Below are 26,379 nucleotides of genomic sequence, written 5' to 3' on the forward strand. Positions count from 1 at the left end.
TGCAAGTTTACTTACATTAGAAATGATCAAACAACAGCAATCTAATCCGTCAAATTCAATTTTTCAAAAGGTTAAACAGGCAACTTTTTATAGGACGAATTCGACACGCTTATATTTCTTGTTTGTAGAGTTGCAAGAAAATAAGAGGCATCGATATCAGTCTTAATGCAAGGTTAATTTGCTACTAGGGATTAACATCAATAAGGTGGAGATCGAAGAGAATAAAAAGATGGGAGTGCAAATGATATTACACAACAATACATGAACTAGATTTCAACTCATCTAGCCTAGTGATATCTAGTAATAAGCTTAGACTTGCAGATGAATCTGCAAGCATATTTACTCAACGAAAAGGAGACAGAAAAACTAAAACATGTAGTCTAATGTAATCCGTTGTAGCGTAGACCAAAATTTTGCAGAACCTCGTCTACATAGGGAGATCAGGGTCCAAACGTCTTTGAATAGCAGCTGCAGCCTATCAGGACATCGGAAAATAAGATCAATGAGCGGAAAAAGAAAATAGTGTATCATGATAAGGCTCATTCTCACCTCAAAGTTACCAAGCTTGTATTGATAAGCCATCTCTTCTCTTAATTGAGCTTGTTCTTTCATTGCTTGCGCCTTAGAGATTCAAATTTACAAACAAAAAGAGAGGAGTTCGTCACATTATATACTTTTCACCTGTTGTATGGAGAAAGGACAAAGGTAGCAGAATACATACCATTCCACTCTGCATCTCGCGCTTCAATGTTTCCACCTGTTCTTGCTTGTGCTTCTCACGCTCTCGCATCAGTTCTTGCCTACAATAACAGAATACGTAACGACTCAAAAACCAGACTATGCCAATTTAATGGAAAGATGAAAATCTCCTCCCCTTTTTTCCCTTTCAATGACAAAAGTTGGAGCCGATTTGTCTTCAGGAAAAAAAAAATACTCTTGTATGTTTAACTATATAGTACTTGCTTAATGTGGGATCCTATAGCTTCCAGGATGCTAAAATTTTATACATACCACCATCTTTGAGTATTATAATGTGGTTTCAGGTCTGAAAGATTAAACTAGGGCAAAGCAATAATCTATACCACCACTGCAGGATAGTGGCTCTGTTCAAATAGCTCCAAAGAGCACGAGATCACATTAGAAATTTGAAACTTCAAAGTTATTTCCTCTAAATAAGAAATAAGAAATCCGATGTTCCAGCTTTGAAACGTAAATTCAGTGGATAATAGGTGTATCCTTCTAGATTTAAAAACCAAAAGTCCAAACTTGGTTCTCTAACAGTATTTGAATTTGTGTCATGCCCTTAGCTGACTTCATACTACTCAACCAAAAAACGATTTATCAAATGAAATGGCAACCGTGTCCATGACTTACCTGCGCTGTTCTTCATCATCGAAGACAGTACGTTCATCGTCCACGACCTTCTTGACACCTCTTCTACTTTCCTTTTCCATTTTACGTCTGTAATAGGCGTCAAGGTTATAATATCTGCAAAAATGAAGAATAACAGACGTACTGTTAGATGATTATAACATAACTCAAATATCAAGCATCTGTATACCTATCTCTCTACGTGTATATGTGTGTACAAACACATATCATCCTGCAAGGAACTAGAAGCCTCACATAAAACACCCAACTCAATACATTTATTGCCAATATAGAAAAAAAAACCCATCCCAACCAGAAAAATAAGTTTAGATTGAAATAGTGCAGTAGCCTTACTTTTTAGAAGGGAAGGTTGCAGTGTTATGATCCTCCATGAATCTGCACAATAGTTGACTATAAAAAAGTGGAAGTTCCTTGCATATATTGCTTAAACAGAGGTAGAGAAAGGGAAAGAACAGGTGCTAATAAGAACAAGCTTATCCCTTCTCGATTTACTTACTGCTTGAACAATTGCTTCTCTTCCCAATTTGGCAGGCTTTCCAGATTCACCTATAAATGACATAAGAAATGAGAACTTCCACAACTAGATATAATATCTTACACAAAATTGAATAGAAAGAGAATGTAGTGCTATGCAATGGAAGCTTTTTAATGGGGACCTTTGGAAATGCACTATAGTGCACTAAATGGAAAATGAAGACCTATCCAAAAATATTTATCAAAACAATTGGCATATCCTGCAACAAGTCCTGTGTGGATGATCAACATGCATAAGCTTAAAGAGTCACTACGTACCTTCTTTATTTCTGCCAACCATGCGGTAAACTCTGGCCGTTTGTTCCTACAATAAGCAATAACTAAAGTTGAAATCTATATAAAAACAATCTGATCATTAAAACTGACACCAAAGTGAAGAGAAACATTTCCTGCAACCTTCTGAAATAAAATTGCAACACACAAGAAGGTGACGAGAATCCATCGTAATTAGTTCAAGCATAAACATATTATCACCGTAATAATGCACGAATTCAGAAATTTCCACTCTCTTTTATATAAATAAAAGGTACATCTACACAGATGAATGGTCCAACCACAATATAAAAAAAAAGGTATATCTTCATATACAGCAATATGACTGACTTCTTTCTGGACAATATAGGAGTCAATAGCATGTCTCTCACTACTCAAAATGCTGCATCCTCTTAACAATTATGCCAGAAAATGATCCAAAAGTAAGGCTCTGTCTGGAAATCATATGTTCTAACCTATATAATGGAACAGAGGATAGATTGAATGATTGTTCAGAGCATTCAAGTTACATTAAGGGGTAAAGCCTAAAATTTGTAGAATAATCACTCACCCGTGTGAGCTTGCTCACAAAGCCAGTCTCAAGGACAGATAACGGAGCCAACATAAATCTTAACACAACCAAAGATGTGTAGGGTGGGGAGTGTAAAGACAGCATTGTCTCCTTTTTTCATGAAGTAAGATTATATCTTTTAAAGGCATCAAGAAGATGCATAAGAAACAAGACATACAAACCAGAAGATATCGATAGCTCCAATACAAAAGGTAAGCATAATGCCGGGTATGTTGTTGTGGTTTGCTTACAATCAAGTAGTTATGTCTTTCAAGTATTAGCCAAAGAATACATTTTTATCAAAAGAGAAGTCATTTCCTTTACTAATACACTTCAAATCACTACTCCAAACCAACATTTCAAGCATTAATTCAATTCATAATCCAAAGAAGTAAACACTAAAAAAGTTAAAGCCATGAAAAGTTGCTCACCACATATCAGTTTCCTTGATGATTCCATATTTTCCCCAAGAGTTTGTAACAGCACCAGTTTTCCCCTTCTCTTTCTTTTTCTTCTTCCTCTCTTTCTTCTCTTTCTCCTTCTTCCTCCTCTTCTTCTTCTCCTTCTCCTTCTCTTTCCTCAGCTTTCGTTTCTTCTCTCTCTCCTTTTCCTCTCTTCTCTTCCTATCTCTCCTCTTTCTACGCCTCCTCTCCTCTTCCGAATCCGAATACTCCGAACTACTACCCGACTCTGAATCCGAATACGAGTCTTCAGAGTCCGAATACGAATCTTCTCCAGATGATGAAGAATCCGAATCGTCATAATCATCCCGCGATCTTCTTCTAGAACTTCGACTTCTCTTTCTGCGGTGTTTTCTCACTTCTCGTTCCGGTTCGGATTCAGATTCATCTTCTCTTTTGGATTTTGATTTGTGTTGCCGCTTCGATGGAGTCGCTCCATTTTCGTCTTCTGAAGCTTTTACTCGCTCTTTCGCCATTGTAGGGGTTTTGGTTCTAAGCTAGTGAAAAATCGAGTTGAGCTAATCTTTAAAACTTAAAAAATTAGTCTGTCACTTATGACCCCTTAAGTTTTAGGGATTGATTTTATTCGTCCCCTTTTATATGATAAATGAACAAGTATGATCCTTTAAATGTACAAAGTAAGACGTTTTTGGTAAGTAGGTGGATGAGATTATTTCACTCTTAACGAGAAGTTTTAAGTTCGAAATCTTGAGAAGAAGAAACTAAGTATGTTAAGGGATCGATTAGGTACCTAAGTCTAAGATGAAGTTATTGGACTAGTGTGGGCATCGACTAATTCATCTTCTTAAATTCACATTCATATCATCATAATCACGACGATAGTGTGTGTAAATTATATCATGAAAACAAGGTGTTGTTTAACATGAGTGTAATTGTCAATGGGATGATAATTAGAAATACAAATTATTTTTCTTACCCTTGAACGGATTAGAATGAGGATATTTGAGATAAGGTGGAAGTGATCTATGTAGCATACAAGATAAAAAAAAAGCCAGAATGAAATGATTTAGACATGTGAAAAGAAGATGAGCAGATGCCCTAATGAAGCAGAGCAAGAGATGGATGTAGTAGGTACAATGAGAGGTAGGTTGTTCGAAATCAAACCGAAATCGATAACTCAAACTGAAAAAAAAATTTATTGGTTTGTCCGTAATAGATTATTGGTCTAGCAATTTTGATAACGATTATGATTTTTTTGTTATCGATTCTTAACGGCTTTAGTTTTTTTCTTAACGAGTTAACCGATAACTCGATAGTAAATTTAACAATTATATTTGTACCATTTTGTATATAAAGTCCTTGACTTAAGATTGGTTTCTTACTTCCACTTTTGGTTGTCCCAAGCTTTTGGTTATTCGACAATACATATGCAAGTGTTTGCTTTTGAGAAAAATGTAACTTGTGAACTCGTGTGAATGGTACATTTGGTTTGTCACCTTATTTTCAATGTTTTTTTATCAAATCTTAATGGTTAAACCGATAACAATAAAAACTGATAAACTAATGACCGATAAGACAATATCTTAATGGTTTAGCATATCTACAAATCGATAACCAATAAATCAAACTGATAAACTTCAAAATCGAATTGACCGATAGGCAGCCCTCTCAGTAGAGATAGACCGAAAAAGATATTGAAAAGAGGTGATTAAACAGGACATGACATTAAATAGAAGGGCAAAAAATCACGTATAAGAATAAAAGATTAGTAGGTATAAAGTGTTGTCTTGATTTTCGAAGGATTTAATCTTTTTCTTCTAGTGTTTTGCTTTAGATTCCACCAGCACTTGTTGTTGATTGCATTTAGGTTATCACATTATTGTTTCCTTAGTAGTTGTTTTATTTCTCCACTATCGTTTTTCCCTTTTTCACTATCCTGATATGTTATACTCAAACCGAAGGTCCTCTAAGAATCTCCTTACCTTCCTAAGGTAACTCTACTTTCCCATACCCCTTGTAAAATTTTACCAAGTATGTTGTTGTCATGGACACTTGGACATACATTTATGAATTAGTAGTAGAATGAGATCAGGTCCTTAGAAGCATCAAGCACAACAAAGTTTAAGCAAAATGATCATCATTTCCATTTGTTATGGCAACTAATACACATTTTAGAACCATTTACTAAGAATAAAACTTCTGTCAATTACGAACCTTTTGCTTGTTTAAACACGTCTAACTTTGCATAAAATGAGTAATAGTTAACCAAATAAACACTAATCACAATACGAATATAAGCCCTCTATCGCGGTGAAACATATTCCATTAATTAAGCATAACAAGATTCGAACATGCAATCTTCAGGTCATAAAACCTAACGAGTTAAACAAAATTTGTCCACCTAGCATTCTCTTGCAGAAAAAATAGAAAACATTGTCATTCCATGCACAAAGCAACTCAAAGTATCAACAATATAAACAAACTAACATGTTTCATCTGTTGCTATTTTCTGAAGAAACAGTACAATTTTGCCAAAAGAGGCACAAGGATAAGGAAATGAAGCAACATTAGCATGGTGTATAAAGCTATATTTCTACTAAATCTCTTACTAGTCTATATTTGTCTACTATGAACTATTACCTGATTGTTGTAAGCACAACCACATATTTATACAAATATATGATGAAGATAAACATTATATGAACCTCAAAACAGGAGTAGGCACAAGATAGAGCAGCAGAAAAGAAAGATGAACAATCTGTTGAGAAATTTGTCCATCTGCATTTCTTCCCTTCTCATTCTAAGACCACTGCGTCCTCGGATGAGATAAGATCTAGGATGAGGATAAGCGATTCCAAACAGTCTTGAAGAAAACAGTTCTCCAAACACACCAACCACTGGGCTGAACAAACTGGTCATTGCTGTGCTCCCAAAGCTAGATGGAGCCAAAGCTGCGTAGTTACCAAAGGCTTGGGGGAGATATTGCCGGTGATGTTGAAATGTGGAGGGTCGTGGAGGGTAGACAGAAGTTTGACGAAGTCTCTGATGTAAGCGAGAGATTGGAGAGTCTGAATTATGCGGTGTCATCGTCCTAATAGCTCGAGGCCTATGAGGTATGTCTACATCTGCCTGATCCTTCTTGGGTTCAGACTCTAATGATGATATCCCACGACCATAGAGAGGCACCAGAGAGGAGTTTGAAATGTGAGCTTTACAGACTGGACATTTAGGGTTCTCTACTGATCCTGGTCCAGAGCTCTCAACCTGGAGCCACTTGTAAATGCAAGGCCAGCAGTAGAGGTGACCGCAGAGGGTGACTACAGGATCATGTGCTGAGTCAAGGCAAATGTTGCAATCAAAACAGGAAGATTCATTATCAGAGGCTGATGTTGGAAATGGAACTGAGTTTTTCTTATCAACGGAAATATCTTCATCAGACCCAACGCGGGTGATAGTCATGAAATCTATTAAAGATGAAATTCACAAATAATCACGGACCTCACAATCACAAAATGCACTATAGAAATCAAACATATGTGTATGAGCAAGCAAACTACGTGAAATGCACAAATGGGACTAACAAACTTTTGATGAGTGATAATTAGTTTGGTCTTCGCGGATTAATCAGAAAAGCGGCTCATTGTTTTCTCCTTCTTTCTGTTTAAGAATCAAATGGGAGTGAGAGTATGAAAGCAATTAGTATGGATTGGATACAAAATCATGTCAATTTAAACACCTCTTTAATCAAGCACTAAAACAATGCCCTACAAAGTTTCATTTTACTAGCTTGAGTCTGGCCCATCTCGAAACCATTTGTTGAAAAAATATAGTAGTTCAAGTTATGAAAAAGAGAAATAATTTATGATTGCTTTCCAAAATTGAATATATAAACCTGGATTATTAATTGGGTTAAAACACTCAAACATCCATTAGGATCCATGGATTTGGAGAACTTGTTTGTATAAAATAATTGACATGTATTCCCAGTCATATTCTCCATATCATTTTTTTCCAGACACCCACAAACGCTACCCTTCAGGTGCACACTGAGTAAACCCGCTCCTGTGCAATAAGTTGCTAACCACACAGGATACTCAGAAGGCTGCTGGTGGGGGAAATCGATCCAAGGCTCCCATGTGGGAAACCACTCACCCAACCAACGTCGCCAACCCTTGCAGGTTTTTCTCAATTATCATTTGGTCCCACACAATAATGAAAAGTATCAGATGGAAATATAACACCAGATAACATAAAACCAGTCTCGAACTCAAACCCCCCCAAAGCTCAAACCAACCCAAATATCAATACTGTTTTCATTCCTATGTTCAACAATGTTGCTTTAAAATATCACAATTTTACAACTACTACGTTTCAACCCCAAGCTATCTGCAGTCAGCTGATTAGAACTGATATATACTTGTTAAATCAGTACCAGAACCTAAAGTTTAGTTTCATTTCTCCCAACCTATGCTGCTCGAACTCGTCAAAAATGTTGACGGATACATGTCTGACCCTCAAAAAGTATCGAACTTTCAAGGATCCGACACAAGTGCAGCAACATTTTCTGAGAGTACAAGCAACATAGCTCCCAAGTGACAACAAACAAACTGAAACAGTAAAACAGCAACATCTTACCCACCATTTTCGAATGTGAACCAAAATAGCAGCAACACAATATTCCATAAAAAGCCACAACAATCAAAAACAAATCCTACTAAGTGTAAAATAACCAAAATTTACTCACATAAAAGAGAAACTAGAACTAATACCAAACACCCAAATCTCTTTTTTTTTTTTTTGAAAATCCCCCAGAAACTTTTCAAAAGATTGATTCTTTCAGTGTTCCTTCCTCATTTCTCAAGCTAATAAAGCGCACTAACCCCTTTTCATTGAAATTAAACACCTATAATCGATCTCAAGCATCAAAAAAATCAAAAAAAAATTCATACCCATTGACAAAAAGCAATCGATTGATAGAGAAAACTCGTTGAGAAAGAGAAAAATCATACCGATAGATGAAAAACCCCAAAGGAGAATTGGAAGGACCACTAGAGAGGAAAAAGATAAAGGAAACGAGTAGAGTACCAAATATACTGAATAGGGTATGATTTATAGCGTGAACCCCATAAAAGCAAAAAGCCTCATAAAGGCAAATATGACAAAAAAATAATAATAATAATAATTATTTTTTTATAGTTGATGAAATATTTTATTTTAAAAAAATTGAATTCATTCTATATTTACTAAATAGGGCAAGCAAGGAATTTCATTCGTTTCGGTTTATTTGTTCGGTCTTAATATAAAGTTTAGTTTTAAAGTGACATGTTCTTTTAGTTGATTACTTGAATTTGATTATGAAATAATTGTGTTATGATGATATACAAGAGAAATAGTGAACATGTTATGATTAGCGTGAAGCGATAGATAAAATTTGTTTGACTCTCCTATCGAGTTTTAATACGTTTATTAAGATATCGCATGATTAAATCTTCCGAAAACATATGTCGCCCCACCTATTGAAGGGGAGTACAAAATTTAAGTCTTATTAATTTTTACAACTACCCTTTTAAGTAAATAGTCTTACCTAACATCTCCTAATCTTTTAATTTTGTTTCCATTTCATTCAATTCATAGTCAACATGACTGAGATTAGAAGCTAAAATATCTTTTTTTTTCTTATATTCAAAAAGCAAAAAAGAATATACATATTTGCGAATTATCGTAAATATTATATAGATATCTTTCGTCATACTTTTGGAATATAGATGTTTCTACCGTTCAAAAGCTAAAATATATATATATATATATATATATATATATATATATATATATATATATCTTTTATACTAACGGATATATACATGTCATAATCTAATACACAGATCCGATATTTATTAAATATCTTATCAACGGATAACATTGAGCCACGTATCTTTATTTAGTTTTTCGTTAAAGTGAAGGACATATATGCCTAGTTTTTGAACGATAGAGGTACTAATGTCTCAAAAATATGAAGAAAGATAATCTGCATACCACGTACGACAGTTCAAAGTATATTTATCCTTTTTTCCTTCAAAATATTAGTTTAATAGGAGTAACTGACTATCCATAGATTTTTTGTGTAAGATTAATGTGTGGATGTTGATTAGTTAAACTAGAGCTCATACAAAGGGGATGACAGAATCAAATATACATTCATAATAGCTAAATTAACCCTTTGTGCACTATATAATTTTCCGACGAAGAGTGAACACTGAACCATCTTTTAACCTAAGGTGGCTCCATCCATGGTGAAACCCCAAATATCTTTAAAAAAAAAAAAAGTGTTATCGGGGAGACCATCTTCATTGATGGTGAAATGAAGCCAATATAGAGACAATTTTACCAGTGAAATTTGAACTTCAGAAACATTGAAGCAAACATAATGACAAAGAAGAAACATAGCATATAACACAACTATACAGACGAATCTCAGATTTATCAAGTTATAGTTCTTGCAGTGCAAAAGGCAAAAGAGGGGAAATATAAAAGAGCTCTACATATGTACCATTTTACAAGAATTTTTCTATGCAGGCTGTCAACGTTGTTTTAGGGACTGCACCAATGACTGTATCTTTCTTCTCTCCATCCTTGAAAATCATGACGGTTGGGATACTTCGAATCCCATATCTGGTCGCGATGCCAGGACTTTCATCCGTGTTCACCTTGAAGAATTTAAACTTGTCAGCAAATTCCTGTGATAGTTCATCAATAACCGGGTGAATCATTCTGCATGGACCACACCATGGAGCCCAAAATTCAACCAGAACAGGTAACTTAGACCCGATTACAAGAGTCTCCCATGATTGATCATTAACACCAGGCACTGCATTTTACAATAACTATGTTAAATAAACAAAAAAAGCTGATAAAATAATGGATTACAGTTTTAGCACCCTAATATGTATTCCACTTCATGTAATACCTCGACAACCAAAAATTACAACGTAAGACATCGGTGCATCATATTTGTTGCATTACTCCTTGTAATTAGTCAGAGTGTTGGCTAGCATGGAAGATTTGACAACAGAGGATTACATTTTTCTAACTAGGATTATTATTATTATTACAAGGGCAACGCCTGTGCTCTCACACAAAAAAGCACAAGTGATTCATCCCCTTTTTAGCGAAGAATGAACGAAGCATGGGATGTAAACACACCGTACTGAATCCTGTGATCTGAATATAGTTCCACATAATGTCAAGGAGAAAGTAGAAATTAGAACATATATGCAATTATCGCTTTTACTACAATAGTAATGTACCTCAAAGGAGTTCAAATATTTAACAGTAAATGAAGTTCAAATGGTAGGATTTGTTAGAGTTTACACTCTCCAAATATGTATTCATTCCACTTTGATGGATTTACTTCAATTCTTTTACACGCATCAGGTAATTCTAGTTTATGTTATTTGGACTCTTAAAATATATGGACGAGTGTGTGTAGGATCCTCCACAAGTAGTGCATTGTTGAAGATTTGACACGGGTACGGCAACAATTATGGGGAGTCCAAACAACATAGATTCTAGTAGTCTTTCCACTCATTTGATTTCTGCATTGTTCATAGAAACTTGATTTACTCTTTAATGAGCTGTTGAATATCCAACTTGAATGTCATGGAACTGACTTCTCATCAAATTTAAGACTGTGATAATCTGGGAGCGATAATCTGGTAAATAATTGACAATTGTAGCAGTAGATAGCTAATATTTTTGAATCATGACAACAAGCCTACTCTGCCATATGGGTGGATGTAGTGTTAATGTTACGGATTTGTCGAAACTCGGTAGCTTTTGCTCATTAGTCAGTACTCACTCTGCCCAATATGTGAAAAGAGTACAAAATACAAGGGTCAAAACATTTGATTTTAACTACGAATTCGCATACAAATTCTTAAAAAAATTTAAAAAGTAAAATTTGTAAATAAGAAAACACACTATAAGTGAATACAGCTAATAATTTAAAACAACAAAACCCCCAAGATGATTGGAAGTGTAGAGTGTGCACGACCTTAGAGCTCCACGTAGAAGGTGGAGAGATTGATTCTAATAGACCCTTCGCTCGAGTAATGCACATCAAAGAAGTTTAAAAAGAAAATTACACGAGTAAAGAGGACACAACAAATATTAGGGAAAACATTACATAACATGATTCAGAAAATAGCCAAATAATACGATAACCAAAACACAGAAAAAAACAAAAATCATCTGAAAAGAAACTACGAGAACAATGCTACTAAAACTAGTATGAACATAGAAACAGCTACAGTGCATCAAACTACCATCAAGCCCATCCAGCTGGAAAGCAATACAATACTCAACTACCTACTATACTAGAAATGCCAAACTCGAACTCGTAAAGTTCAAATCCTGAATTATCTTTGCTTTGCTACTTTCAATTGCGTGTTAAATCATTTTTTTGGTCATAATTAAGTTTTAACAACAAAAAAAATCCCCAATCAACTCAATCTACAGGCAAAACTCAAATAAGGATGAGAAAAGAGATAAGCACCTAGAACAGCAGTATCCTGAGCCTCACAGACGATTCTTCCTCCTCTACTGGGAACAGATTTTGTAAATGAGCTAAAGGATACTGATGAACGAGTCGACTGGATCTTAAGACCATTGAATAGAGAGAATTTAACAGAAGACCGGCGACCGGAAACAGGAGACAACGACGGCGAAGCAGCGGCGGCGGCGGCCCGAGGAACTGCGATAGTTTCCAGCAAACCAGCCATAGCAGGGTTGATAAATTTGTGTGGCTGAGTAGAATTTGATTGGGCTTTTTTGAGAGTTTTGGTTTAGTGGTATTGTTGGATAAAATGGATGAGGTGATGAATGTGTGTTAGTTGATGATTGGATGAGGAAGAGCTAATATTCACATTACACGTGTCACTTTCACTTTATTTTTTTTATTAATATTGGAAAATTTTGATAAATAGAAATAATTTAAAAAAAAAAAAAAGAAGAAAGTTAGTACTTGAATTTAAAAGCTTATTTCAAAAAAAAATATTTATGTAGTAAACATATTCATCAATGTCTATTTTGTGGATTCATTTGGAGAAAAGCTAGGAAATCTATTTTGGGATCGACTCAATAATTTTTGTAAAAAAGAAAGGTGTTTTAGTTCGGAATACTTTTTTATATTTTTCTCTTAGTATTGATGTTGTAAGAGTAAATTTGAGGCATGAAAAGTAGAGAACAACATATTAATATCATTAATCGGTTGTTTTTCCTCGTAGTTTTAACGGAGAGTAATTTTGAACAAGACAGAATTGTACTCATTAATAAACTTAAAGTCTTGTTGCATTAGATGCATCCATTTATATCATATTTTTAGGGCCTAAGTCATCTGTAGCCCTTAAAGTTGTCTGCATAATTCATTTAGACACCTTAACTAGGACCTATACCTATTGAACACCTCTACCCTCTAGAATTTGAACCATTTAAACACTTTATGCAGATGTGGCATAAGAAGTGTGATGCACGCTTGGTAAGTGCGTGAAATCGTAATTTTAACATTTTTCTTTTTATCTTTCAATTTTTTCTTTTTTTTTTCCTTTTTAGTTTTCTATATTTTCTTTTTCTCTCTCTCTTTTTTTTTTTAAAAAAACACAATCTTGTATTTTTGTAGAATACTCCCGTCATTTCTGCAGCCATTCTTGAAAAACAATTTGATGTCACTTTTTTCTTATATGAATTTCCATTTTTTTGTTCTTAATTTTGTTTAATTTATTTTCTTATCATTATATTATTAATTCTATAGATGTAGAAAGAACTTCCCTTTTTTCCGAAAAAATAAAGATCAATATCAGCAGTTCTTTACCGAAAAATGAAGATATAAATCTACATCTTCTTCGCTAAAAAAATGTAGACAACAATGGTGAAGAAGGGTGAGTATTAGGAAAAGGAAGAAGGGACATTGGGGTTGGGATGCAATGGGAGGTGGGTGAGAGGTGTATAATTTATTTTTTTTAAAAAATAAGTTGGGAAACTTTTCTTTTTAATTTTTGACTTATTTATATTAAGAAATTATAATTATATTTCTTTTAAATTAAAATGTCACGTGTCTTTATTTGATTTGCTATATTGACACATCATATGCATGTGTATCACACGCACTTCCTTTTTTACCCAGTGTCAGAAAAATGTTCAATAGGTGTTTATATTTTAAGATTGAAGTGTCTAATAGGAAATGGGGTCTGTTAAGGTGTCAAAATGAATTATGCGGACAACTTTAAGGGGTCACACATGACTTCGGCCTATTTTTAGATATATGATCATCTTCAAGTGGTCATATCTTTCTATAAAAATAAGTAGAGAATTTGATCAAGACGATGACATAAGAATATCATAGGTTTAACACATTTTTGTTTTGATACTTTATTGTCATCGTTAAATGATGTCTCCAAGTCCCATAGCATCCAAATGGATTTCAACATCTAACACTAATGAAAGGTAATTTTTGTTTGACTTATAATAGGTAACGAACTCAAGATTAAACATAATAAAAGGAAGAAAACTAAATAATATATTAACCTTCAAACTTAACTCATTACCTTTCATAAGCCAGGCAAAAATAGTCCATCATGAATGTTGGATGCTGAAATTCTTCTGTAAAAAAGCATGAAAAAAAATAAAACCACTTCAAGATGACTATACATTAAACGCATAATATGATTGAATGCATCTATGGTATACTTTTCCTCAAAAACACAATAAGCAGTTTTGAAATTTTAGCTGGACCAGCTATATGTTGATGATGAAATGCAGATACTTAGCCCTAGCAGGTTCTTGTAATATGTCTATAGACATAGTTATAGTTTGATACAAACGAAAGAAATCATGAATAAGCTAACAATCTTGTTACCAATCCCCTAATGATTTGGATTTGGGACTTTCATGTTAGAGGTTTTAAGTTCGAAATTTCTTACCAACAAAAGCAAGAGATTTAGGGTGTGTTTGGTATGAAGGAAAATGTTTTCAATGAAAAATATTTTCTAGATTTTTCTAGAAAACAAGTAGATTTATGACTTTTTTCTAATGTTTGGTTGTGAGTAGAAAATATTTTTAGTGTGATTTATGAATGAAAAATAAAAATGTATTTTATTTTTACTAGAGTAGAAAATAATATATATTTTTTGGTGGATGGAGAAGGGTTGGCAGGGGTTAAGGTGTGAAAAAATAAAAAATTTAAGTTGAAATATTTTTAAAAAATAAAATTATTATTTTTTTAGGTTGGGGGAAGGAAAGGAAGAAGTGGAACTTTGCATAAAGTGAAGATTTTTGAGCATGTAGAAATGATTTTTTTTTCATAAATAGTAAGATTCCATTGAGGGAAGGTGTGGGGGGGTCAAATAACAAAAATTTAAAGTTGAAAATATTTTTTAAAAACAAAATGCAAATTGTTTCGGGAAGTGGGGTGAAGGGATAAGTGTTGGGGGCGGGGGTCAAGGTAGGAGTGAAAAAAAAATAAAATTTGAATTTGAAAATATTTTTTAAAAACAAGCTTGAATTTTATTTATTTATTTTTTTTGGGGAGAGGGGGGGTGGGTATGCCGGGGGGATGGAGTCCAAGATGGAGGTGAAACAATAAATTTTTGAAATTGAAAATATATTTTTAAAAACAAATTTAATATTTTTTTGGAAGGAGGTGGAGGGATGATCGGGGTCGGGGGGAGAGTGGAGTAAAAATATAAAATTTTGAAATATAATTTGAAGTTTTATGCGAGTTGAAGAATATTTTCCTTAATTTTGAGAAAAATGAGTTGATTTGAAAAATATTTTCCACGGAACCAAACATAAGAAAATTGAAAAACATTTTCCAAAAATGTTTTACTTCACACCAAACACACCCTTAGTGATTTGGACTTAAAGACTTCCATTTGGAGGTCTCAAGTTCGAACTCCCTTCCCGGCGAAAATAAAGAATCTGCCTTTTGGGACGAGCTTGAGCTTGTCACACTGGGGATTACCTCTCCTTATGATATGCAAGTTATTGCATAACAGTGGGAGTAGCGGCTGCGAATTCCCCTTGTCATCCAAAAAAAAAAAACAATGTTGACACCAACATTTAACAAACAGTTGCTTCATCATTTAGTTCAAATGAAAAACTATTGTCATAGCAGCCATATACAAATTTACCATCCAAAAACATGGACATTCAGCTGAAAGATGCAAGTCTGAAAACTAGTTTGTCAACATTAGGTGTATAACAGTACTGAAATCTACATATGGTCAGCAGTCTCTATCAGTCTATCTTAACTGGAGTTGCTCTGGTTGACGCTTTTTCTGCCAAGGGAAGAAACTTATCACAATCCTCGCAACCAATCTTTTTGAACGCCTCTACAAGTACCCCGATGAATCCCGCCAACATGGCCTTGAAACTCCGAGAACCACCTTTGTCACCACCCTTGCCACCATCGCCGAGAACACACCCTCTGACAAGGCTACCCACACGAGCACCTTCCATATATGCTTTACATGCCACAAGAATATCTTGACAGCTTTGAAAGTAATGCCCTATGACAAAATCCTCAAAGTGCTGCAGCAAAAAAGCAGAATGTTCAAATTCGTAGTACTTAATTTAGAACGAAAAAGTCACACAACTATTACAATAAAGTCACCTAGACGAGTAAGTTTTGTTGTTATAAGGAAAAGTCTTGTGACTAGACTGTTATAATGGTGAAATTCTGCATCTCTATCGACAAAATAGTCATGACTTTGTTGTTGTTACAAGGGAGGAAAGTTTAGTCACTTTGTTGTTACAATGTTAAAGGTTCAGTTACTTAATGAGACGTTAGAATTTAGTTTTGTAATTTTACTGTTCCAACAGATAAATCGCATGGAAAAAACATCGCAAGGCATAATTGAAAAGTTCATTAAGTTATAGATGGTCATAAACGATATACCTGTGGTGGTCGCCTCATACAATAGACCATTGTCTTGAGATTAAAAATGCAAGTGTTCTCGTTATAGCGCAGTGAGTTTCGTTCCCCTGAGGCTGAGCCATTCATCCTGGCATATCCAGGCTCATTGAAATAGGGCTTAGCGTTCAATATTAGCCCTTGTATGGAAACCAAAACTTGCAGCATAGTTGATTCACCAGGGATCCATTTCTCCTTCCCCCTACCATCCCAAGTGTTCAGAAGGCTCAGGCAGACTTTTCCACACTCATACAAATTTGGATTGATCCGGAGGCCAAAAGAATGGTAGTGTACATGCTGGCAGCAATAATTAGCAAGGTGTTAGGCTTGAGGTTAAAATAAAGAAGAAGAAAAAATAGAACAGTTCCACAGATAACTTGAGGCATCTTAGGTGAAAAGAAGGCAAAAATAAAGGAGTCAGAGAAGAAATGAGACACATACCGGTGGAACATTGGGATAGTTGCTAGGGAAGTAAACATCAAAAAAGAACAAACCGTCATGGTAAGGAGTTCCATCAGCTCCAATAATCACTGCTCTCAACAGATCCATCCTTGTTTCATACACTCGGACAAATATGGTATCTGCTCATGAAAAGGCATTCAGTTGTGGTTATATGAAATACGACAAGCAGATTTTTATCACAGATCACATTATGAGCTCCTCAGAAATTCATTACTTAAACAAATCCTGTAAGCATGTATGCCAAATTTCAATAACTTGATGCCAATATAATCATCACAGATCAGGTAGGAATGCTAAGAAAGACTGGAAAATTTGCTCATGTTACCAGGTAAATCTTTCTCCAGTATCTTCCACTCCTCCAGTATCCTCTTGGCACAACTCTTAGAGGCCTATACAGAAAAACAAACATTTAGAAATAAGATAATGAATGACTAATCAAAACTATCAACCACTTACAGTTAAACTAACCAGGTTGTCATGAGATGCAAGTCCAGAAAAGTAATGGCCTGAATGATCTTGAACAGTATCAAATTTCTTGAAAAGACGGAAATTCTTCAGGCTTTCACCTAAATTTCCATGTTGTTCCTTACTAGGAGCTGATTCGCATTGGAGTGATAGACTTGCACTGTTATGCGGACCATGAGTCCAGAGTTCATGATCCATTTCCTGATGGAAATAGTGCATAGCACCTGGTGCAAGAACAGGCCCCGTAGAAAGCAGTTCTGGAAGAAAATAGTTCATAGTATCTGGTGGGATAATATACCCTGGATGAACCTGTTCTAGTGGAAGAGAGATCATATCACCTGTTGCAAGCATAAACCCTGGATGAACCTGATGCAGAGGGAGAGGGTTCATATCACCTGGTGCAAGCATAAACCCTGGATGAACCTGATGCAGAGGGAGAGGGTTCATAGCACCTGGTGCGAGCATAAACCCTGAAGAAGCTTGAGCAGTTGGCATATTAGGGGGTAAATTCATCCAACTAGGCATTGGTGGAGGTACAAAGTGAGCTGTAGGGAACGGAACTCCACCAGGAATAGATGGTGTATGCCAACTCTGAGAAACTGTTCCAGGGGATAAATGTATCTTCCTTCTAAGATGAGACCCTTGAACGTTAAGAGATTTTTCTACCCCGGGCGAAACATTTGTAGAACCATTTTGTTCTTTAAAACATATCCCCTTTGAGTTTGCTTTGGCAGAAAATTTGCCCTCGACAACAGCAGGTCCCAGAGATGACGAAGATAGCTCAACTGGTGTAGGCTTAAAAATATGATTTAAGTCATAAATTGAAGTGGACGGGTACTTTAGTACCTCAGGGGTTTCTCTTCCAAAAGGAGAACTCAGAGCTTTTGAAGTGGACGATGTGCTTGTAGTGGCTGATGCCATTTTAGCTTTAGCAAAACCAGACATCCATGGGATTGGAACCTCAACTCCAGGTGGAGTATCCATATGATCAAAATGTGATTGCAAAATGGCATAGTCATAATTTGCAAGCTCACTAAAGTACATGTCAATAGACGGATTATCTTCATAAAATAGGTTCGCAGGCACTTCACCTGATTCTGAAGGGCAGTGCTTCTTCGAAGACTGAACTTGACTCGGTCCAACACTATATGCTGAATCACCATAGCCAAGGGATAGCTCGAGAAAATCCTGCGAATGAGGCAACAATTTAAAAAATAATCCCCAACAGAAAACACATAAAATACAGAGATAATCAGTACTTCAGGAATATGCTAATTTCTTTGTAATATCTATGGTAAATTCTGATTACCTTCCCTTTGCCACGGGATCCAGTATTCCCATCAATGAACATCACATCATTATCACCTCCTTTCATGTCAACATCTCCATGGTGAATAGGCTACAAAATGAACACACTTCATCAGCGTTAGTACCATGTACTACAATCAAGTGTTACCCCTGCAAGTAATAATCTCAAAACACAAAAAAATAAAGATTCACACCAAAATATCTATGCAAATCATGTATAAAAAATTGAAAAAGTAAAGACAGAAGTCTTGCATATAGCAAGTTATATGTAATTTTTCAACGGAAGGTTAGTGGGCCACATTGCACGCTGTAAGTAATGAAAAAGACTATTTCATCCCTATATAGCATTAAGCCATTAACAATGTGCATTTTTTTTAGGTCAATAATCGATAATTATGCTTCTTGTTTGTTTCTATTCTAGCCCCAACATTAGTTTATCTGTTGAAGGAATACACGTGTGCACCATGCAGACAAAAACTTTGAGAAACCTGATTCTAGCCGAAGTCTACAGCTAGTTTGTGTTCCTTGTACTAGGACGAGTGAAAGCCAACAACAAATTTTTTTTATCTCTTACAACCTCCTAAACTGACTTGCCATATTCTTAACAGATTTGAAACTCATCACTGCTGTACTTCAAACTAACTCGTGAATCTTAGGACAGCTGTGATGTTATTCAACTTGACTTCAGTATTTCAAAAGAAAAAAGCGGGACTTTTGCATTACCTAATCTAACTTTTATTGTGATTCAAGAAATTGTACATCTCTTATACAGAGAACTATTGGGTTCTTAACAAATAGTCGGACAGATTTAGTGTATACTTTTTCTAGCCGGTATACATAGATCATAGATATTATATATCCACCGGCAATTTTTAGTTTAATCAATAGGGTGGACGACTATTTAGGTTAATGGCGAAAACTTCTTTAAGAAACTTCACAGTACAATTAATCTTAGAGAAGAACCAAATGAAAGGATTTTATACCTCCTTCTGTTTAGCATTCTCTGATTTTGAAATCCGAGCAATCGTAGATGAGACTTCCGGCACCTGCACATTGGTTGAGCTCCCACCAGGGAACACTCTTTTCCTGTGCATTAATTCCATCAGAATCACACAGACCAGCACAATGAAAACAAAGAAAATCAAATTGGTCTGTTTTACTTGGAATTATGGGAAACACTCTTTAACTGTGCATTAATACCATCAGAATCACACACTCACACAATAAAAACAAAGAAAATCAAATGGGCATGTGTTTTACATAAACTCTGCTGAAACACTCTTTCCCTGTACATCAAGAACATCAGAATCACACAGACACACAAAACGAAAACAAAAATAAGAAGAAAAGAGAATTGGTATTTGTATTACTTGAAGTATTTAGGAAACACTCTTTTCCTGGGCATCAATAACATCAACACACAAAATGAAAAGAAAATAAAAGAAAACAAAACCATAATAGTATGTTTTTTACTTGAAGTTCTTTGGAAACACTCTTTTCCTGTGCATCAATAATATCAAGAATCACACAAAATAGAAGAACAATAATCAAATTGGTATGTGTTTTACTTGAAATTCTGTGGAAACACTCTTTTCCTGTGCATTAATAACATCAGAATCACACAAAACCATGGCGGAGCCAAAAAGTTTACCAAGAGGTTCAAAATCTGAGGAAATAAACACATGAAAAAGCCAAAGAAGGTTCGGCGTCTACTATATAGATAAAAGATAATTTTTATTCATGTATAAACAATGTAATTTTCTATCAATAGAGGTTCCGACTACGGATGAACCCCTCCGGGCCCTACCTGGCTCCGACCCGACACGAATCCACATAAGGTGAATAAAAAATCCTAAAAGAATAACAGTATCAACAGAATCACACAAGAAAAAAAGGAACCAAATTAAATGAAAAGCATTGAATGGTTCTGTATTTTGCTCAAAATTCTGTTGAAACACACTTCATTAAAGCATCAGAATCACAAATAAATGAAATAACATAAAAAGATTCAATCTTTTTGGACTTTGGTCCAACTTCAGGTGGAACACTCATTCCATATGCATAAACACCATTAAAATAACAATAAAAATGAGCACTTTAAAAACACCAAATGACCCTTTTCTAATGCACTAGTATCATCAAAATCACAGTCACCACCATCAAACATGCATTTTTTTTACTCAGAAATCTAGAGAAACACTCTTTCCTGTCAAAAATCACATAAAAAAAATACAAACAACAGAAGAACATCATTTATTAATCAGAATTCTCCACTTACATACAAAGAAAAAAGAAAAAAAATAACATTTTTAGGTTAAGGGACCACATAAAGGAGGAAAAAATTAACTTTTTGTGACTTTGTATTTTACAAGGAATTCTCTTTCTTGTATATACATGATTAAAAAATAAAAATCCCCAAATCAAAATGAACACAGATTAAAATAAAAATGGGAACTTTTTTTAAAAAATTCACCACATGGGTAATGTTTTTTTAATTCAAAAATCGCTTTATCTACACATCACTATCATCAAAATCAACAAAAAAAAAAAACCAGACACCCAGGTGGGGTCTAGATGATGTACTCAGCTTGCGCACAAAATTAAAAAAGATTATTTTCTATAAACCTCTGTTTAAAAAACTACAAAAAAAGGAAAAAGATCCGAATGAGTATGTGTTTATACTAAAAAAAAAAACAACCTAATTCTTTATCTACACATCAAAATCAACAAAACCCAGATACCCCAAATGGTGTCTGAATGAAGCGTAAAAATACTGTTTTCAATAAACTTTGAATATAAAAAAGAAAAAGATCCAAATGGGTATGTAATTTTACTGAAAAAAAAGTAATTTTTATCTACGTATCAACAAAAAAACCCAGACACCCCAGGTGGGGTCTGGATGAGGTACTCAGCTTACACTAAAAAAAGATTATTTTCGATAAATCGATATGAAAGAAAAAGAAAAAGATCCAAATGGGTATGTGTTTATACTAAAAAAAGAAACTAATTCTTTATCTACACATCAAAATCAACAAAACCCAGATACCCCAAATGGTGTTTGGATGAAGCGTAAAAAGATTGTTTTCGATAAACTTTGAATATAAAAAAGAAAAAGATCCAAATGGGTATGTAATTTTACTGAAAAAAAGTATTTTTTATGACCTATCAACAAAAACCCAGATACACAAATGGGGTCTGGGTGATGAGTACTCAGGTTAGAGGTAAAAAACGATTGTTTTCGATATAAAAAAACTTAAAAATCCAAATGGGTATGTTTTTTTACTGAAAAATAGTAATCTTTATCTACATATCAACAAAACTCAGAAAAAAAAAAAGGTGATGAATCAGTGTTTTTACTTGGAATTCTGAGAGAAGTATCTAGACGGCGGTAACTCCATTAATGGAACTGCAATTTTCAGAAGAGAAAATGTGAATGAAGATGAAGGAGAGGCAGCTAGGGCTTCAACTTATATAGTGATCAAAAATCTTGTTTATATATATATATATATATATATATATAGAAATTACGTTATTGCAATTCCCTTCTCTTCAGAAAAACCAAAAACTATTTTATGGCTGATTTGACAATTTTAAGTGTTTTACTGTTTACTTGCTTTTTCAACGTGTCTTCCCCTTTTTGACACGCCTTCGCGCCTCCACCTCGGTTTCAAGGTTTCACACTTGTCAAATGACTAAAATACCCCTTATGTGTAACGAACTTTTTCGACACGTCTTCACGTCCAGTTAGGATACGACGTCGTAGGGTTTGGAGAGCATGGAGTGTGTGCAGGTTTTATTTTTATCACAGATATGGAGAGACTATTTTCGATGGATCCTAAGTTTAAGATAAGACACATTGAATAGGAAAGAAACAGTTAATACTCTCTCGAAATGACTAAAATACCCCTTATATATGTAACTGACATTTTTGACACGTCATCGAGTCTCGTTAAGCTTAAGATAAGATATGTTGAAGAGGCAAGTAAACGTTAATTAAATACTCTCTCAAAATGACTAAAACACCTCACATATATGTAACGAACATTTTTGACACGTCTTCACGTCTAGTTAGAATACGACGTTGTAGGGTTTGGAGGGCATGGAGTGTGTGCAGGTTTTATCTTTATCACGATGATGGAGAGATTGCTTTCAATAGATCCTAAGTTTAAGATAAGACACGTGAAAAGGCAATTAAACAATTAATACTCTCTCGAAATGACTAAAATACCCCTTATATATGTACCGAACATTTCCGACACGTCATCGAGTCTCGTTAAGCTTAAGATAAGATATGTTGAAAAGACAAGTAAACATTAATTAAATACTCTCTCAAAATGACTAAAATACCCCTTATATATGTAACTGACATTTTTGACACGTCATCGAGTCTCGTTAAGCTTAAGATAAGATATGTTGAAAAGGCAAGTAAACGTTAATTAAATACTCTCTCAAAATGACTAAAATACCCCTTATATATGTAACTGACATTTTTGACACGTCATCGAGTCTCGTTAAGCTTAAGATAAGATATGTTGAAAAGGCAAGTAAACGTTAATTAAATACTCTCTCAAAATGACTAAAACACCTCATATATATGACGAACATTTTTGACACGTCTTCACGTCTAGTTAGAATACGACGTCATAGGGTTTGGAAATCATGGAGTGTATACAGGTTTTATCTTTTATCACAGTGACTAAAATACCATTTATATATGTACCAAACATTTTTTACACATCATCGAGTCTATTTAGAACACCACATTGTATAGTTTAGAGAAGATAAAATGTATGCATACTTTATCTCTATCTTAGGGATGGAGAAATTGTACTCGATAGATCCTAAGCTTAAGATAAAACACGTTGAAAAAGAAAGTAAACATTAAATACTCGCTCAAATGACTAAAATACCCCTTGTATATGTAACGAACTTTTTCGACAAGTCTTCACGTCTAGTTAGAATACGACGTCGTAGGGTTTGGAGATCATGGAGTGTATGCAGGTTTTATCTTTATCGTTGTGATGGAGAGATTGCTTTCGATAGATCCTAAGCTTAAGATAAGACACGTTGAAAAGGCAAGTAAACAGTTAATACTCTCAAAATGACTAAAATACCCCTTAAATATGAAGCGTACATTTTTTACATGTCAATTTAGAACACCACGTTGTATAGTTTGGAGAAGATAAAATGTATGCAGATTTTATCTCTATCTTAGTGGAGGAGAAGTTGTATTTAATAGATCATAAGCTTAAGATAAGACATGTTATAAGGCAAGTAAACATTAAATATTCTCTCAAAATTACTAAAACACCCCATATATATGTAACGAACATTTTTGACACGTCTTTACATCTAGTTAGAATACCACGTCATAGAAGTTTGGGGAGGATAGATATTAGAGTGTGTGCAAATTATATCTATATTGCAGAGATAGAAAGATTATTTTCAATAGATCCTCAATTTAAGATAAAGATAGTCTAAGAAAAGAAGTAATAAAGAACATAAGAATCAAAATAGAGTAACAAAAACATGAGACGGGGATGAGATGGGGAATAATAGGATAATACGACGTCAACAAGATAATACTATAATTAAACCATGTGAAACAACAATTAGTAATTGAAGTCGAAAAACAAAAAACTACTAAGATTAATATTATGAATACTAGTATGGACAACAAGTCGATACCTCTTATCTATTACTATGTACACTTTCTTACTTACTATTGTTACGATCCTAGGATACCCCCTATACTAACATGGCACATGAATCCCGAAAGGAACCCAAGTAAGCCACTTAGCTTATCATCATCACATAAGTATAAGTATTGAATAATAAGGAATAAAACACAATTTTAAATCTTTAGGAAATCTTTCATAGAAATAAATCGAAAGTCTAGACAAAGTCTCATTAATCCATCTACTATAATCGGAGTTTCAAAATAATAGGGACACAACCCTTACAATAGAGAATATGAAAACGTCTAGCACAACTAAAGAAATGAAACTACATAGACTTGTCCTCGGGTCTATGAGGACTTACCACAAGTTTGATGAGAAGTCAGCCCGAGCTTGAACTAGAAGAATTCATCATAAATGTCGGAACCTACACTTTATAGTAAAATAGAAGAAATATGAATTAGCACACAAAAATATACCAAGTATGATAGTTATGCATAAAAATCATTAAAATTCTAAAAAGGAACATTTTAGTTGAAAACTATGCATTTGATCAAGTTTGTGAACTATCATAGAAGTAAGTGCAAAAGCATAATACACTAGCATATTCACATATTTATCATCTCAACATAAAGGAAACAAACCATAAGAACCATCAAAACAACTTTGTACAATGTATGGATAAGGTTTCATACCCCTATCCACTCTAAGGAAAGTTCATTAAGTGTTTATAATTCATAACTCTAATTCTAGTTCATTATATCATACTGTATTAGTTTTAACCAATATAGACCATGAGAACTTAATCATGAAATCTGATTTCTATTCCATACCGAAAAGGAATTCTTGTACTTGCCTAAGGTAGAACTAAACTCTTAGCTCATGTGAATTCACTAGCTAAAGACATATATGGACATATAGTTCATGGGATAAGGGAATTACTTCTGGAAACTCGCCCTCTACTAGCGGAAGAGCTTCTATCCCATGAGACTTCTTCTAGAAATTCGTCCTCTACTAACGGAGGACTTCCGCTCATAACGATATTCGCTCAGTGCTAAGCATGACTCCCATTAAATTTACATCAAGTTTTGACTTAAGTTGATGATTAAGGAAGAATTTTTTGACGTTCAACCAACAAACTCATACTAAAGCTCCTAAGTTCAATAGGTGAGACTAGTCTCCAAACGTTAGAACCATTATATGTGACAAACCTTTCATATTGCATTTTGTTCATATCTAAGTGTGTACACGAGGATAACTATCCAATCAACACAACAATTAGATTGTACTGCAGTTATTTTATTCTCAAAACAAACTCATTGTATACACACAAATCTCACACACATAGTCAATTTCTTATATTTTTGCCCCTCAAGGGCTATAGATCACATTTCATCAATATCTCTTAAATTACCTCATTGAACATGTATAGTAACATAATCCATATAAGAAATCCATCACATTCATAATTCAAATACAATCTACTCACAAAGACGACCCACATTCATGCGTTAAATCCAATTTAGGAAAACCTAGAAATTCTTGAATTCTTGCATAATTCTTTAGGAAAACAATAATAATTCATCAAATTGATCATAATAAAAGACAATAAATACATCGAGATCGTTTTGAAAGTGAATACATGTCATAGAGTTAAAACCTTAGGTTTTGAAAAGTTCAACTTTGAGACATAGAGTTTTGAAGGGTGTTGTGAAAGGAAACTATCCATAAATCAATATTACAATGCCTTGATTAGAGAACCTTCACAAAATTGAAGAAGAAAGATGTGTTCTTGAACCTTTGTCTCCTAGTTTTTTTTCTTCTCCAATGGTATTTTCTAGTAAGAGAAATTTTGAAGGGGAAAGCTTTTGATTTGGTTCTTTAGAGAATGAGTTAGTTTATTTAGTTTAAGGGTCTTATTAGGTATTTGTAGGTTTCTTCAAAAATATTAAATGAACCTACTAGGTTACTTAATTAACACTTAAACCCCAACTTAAAAATTAAGGAGCAAAAATTACCCACGAGACTCCCACTCACGGACCGTGGGTGGGGTCACGAGCCGCACAGGTAATCCGTTGTTTAAGTCTGCAACTTCGGAAGAACGGAGAGGCCAAGCCTCGACCCATGACCCCTACTTATGGCACTACTACAAAAATAACTTTTAGCGGCATTAAATATTGATATTAATAAAGAGTGCTAAAGTCTTTACCGGCATTAGTTAAGCGTCAATAGAACCAATATCACTAAAGGCTTTAGGGACATATACAAAGAGTGTCAATTGCCGCTAAAAATACATATTTAGAGGCAATTAAGAATCAATTGCCGCTAATG

At 34.4% G+C, this 26,379-nt stretch overlaps 4 protein-coding genes across 6 annotated transcripts; all 4 read right to left on the reverse strand.

Moving 5' to 3' along the window:
* Positions 1–59: 59 nt before the first annotated feature.
* LOC101248648 (uncharacterized) lies at positions 60–3,709 on the reverse strand. The gene is made up of 8 exons (NM_001366461.1): positions 3,181–3,709; positions 2,185–2,230; positions 1,889–1,938; positions 1,726–1,767; positions 1,375–1,488; positions 722–800; positions 550–621; positions 60–475 (listed from the first exon to the last, which is right to left on the reverse strand). Exons 1-8 carry the CDS (start codon positions 3,684–3,686, stop codon positions 428–430), a joined length of 957 nt encoding a protein of 318 aa, NP_001353390.1. The 5' UTR covers positions 3,687–3,709; the 3' UTR covers positions 60–427.
* A 1,936-nt stretch (positions 3,710–5,645) lies between these two features.
* Positions 5,646–8,258, reverse strand: LOC101248949 (E3 ubiquitin-protein ligase RMA3). Its single transcript, XM_004251806.5, has 2 exons — positions 8,121–8,258; positions 5,646–6,635 (listed from the first exon to the last, which is right to left on the reverse strand). Exons 1-2 carry the CDS (start codon positions 8,176–8,178, stop codon positions 5,878–5,880), a joined length of 816 nt encoding a protein of 271 aa, XP_004251854.3. The 5' UTR covers positions 8,179–8,258; the 3' UTR covers positions 5,646–5,877.
* Positions 8,259–9,596: 1,338 nt separating this feature from the next.
* LOC101249435 (uncharacterized) lies at positions 9,597–12,229 on the reverse strand. The gene is made up of 2 exons (XM_004251808.5): positions 11,723–12,229; positions 9,597–10,036 (listed from the first exon to the last, which is right to left on the reverse strand). Exons 1-2 carry the CDS (start codon positions 11,946–11,948, stop codon positions 9,723–9,725), a joined length of 540 nt encoding a protein of 179 aa, XP_004251856.1. The 5' UTR covers positions 11,949–12,229; the 3' UTR covers positions 9,597–9,722.
* Positions 12,230–15,281: 3,052 nt separating this feature from the next.
* Positions 15,282–21,978, reverse strand: LOC101261893 (uncharacterized). 3 transcript variants are annotated; one of them, XM_004252064.5, is made up of 8 exons: positions 21,728–21,978; positions 19,354–19,456; positions 18,372–18,461; positions 17,066–18,250; positions 16,923–16,986; positions 16,577–16,716; positions 16,121–16,432; positions 15,282–15,753 (listed from the first exon to the last, which is right to left on the reverse strand). In XM_004252064.5, the coding sequence occupies exons 1-8, from the start codon at positions 21,766–21,768 to the stop codon at positions 15,460–15,462; spliced, it is 2,229 nt and encodes a 742-aa protein (XP_004252112.2). In that variant the 5' UTR covers positions 21,769–21,978; the 3' UTR covers positions 15,282–15,459. The 3 variants fall into 3 exon arrangements, with proteins under 3 accessions (XP_004252112.2, XP_069148442.1, XP_069148441.1); XM_069292341.1 differs by lacking the exon at positions 21,728–21,978 and adding an exon at positions 21,069–21,160; XM_069292340.1 differs by lacking the exon at positions 21,728–21,978 and adding an exon at positions 20,649–20,692.
* Positions 21,979–26,379: the final 4,401 nt, after the last annotated feature.

This window comes from Solanum lycopersicum, chromosome 12, assembly GCF_036512215.1.
Source record: "Solanum lycopersicum chromosome 12, SLM_r2.1".
Lineage (NCBI taxonomy): Eukaryota > Viridiplantae > Streptophyta > Magnoliopsida > Solanales > Solanaceae > Solanum > Solanum lycopersicum.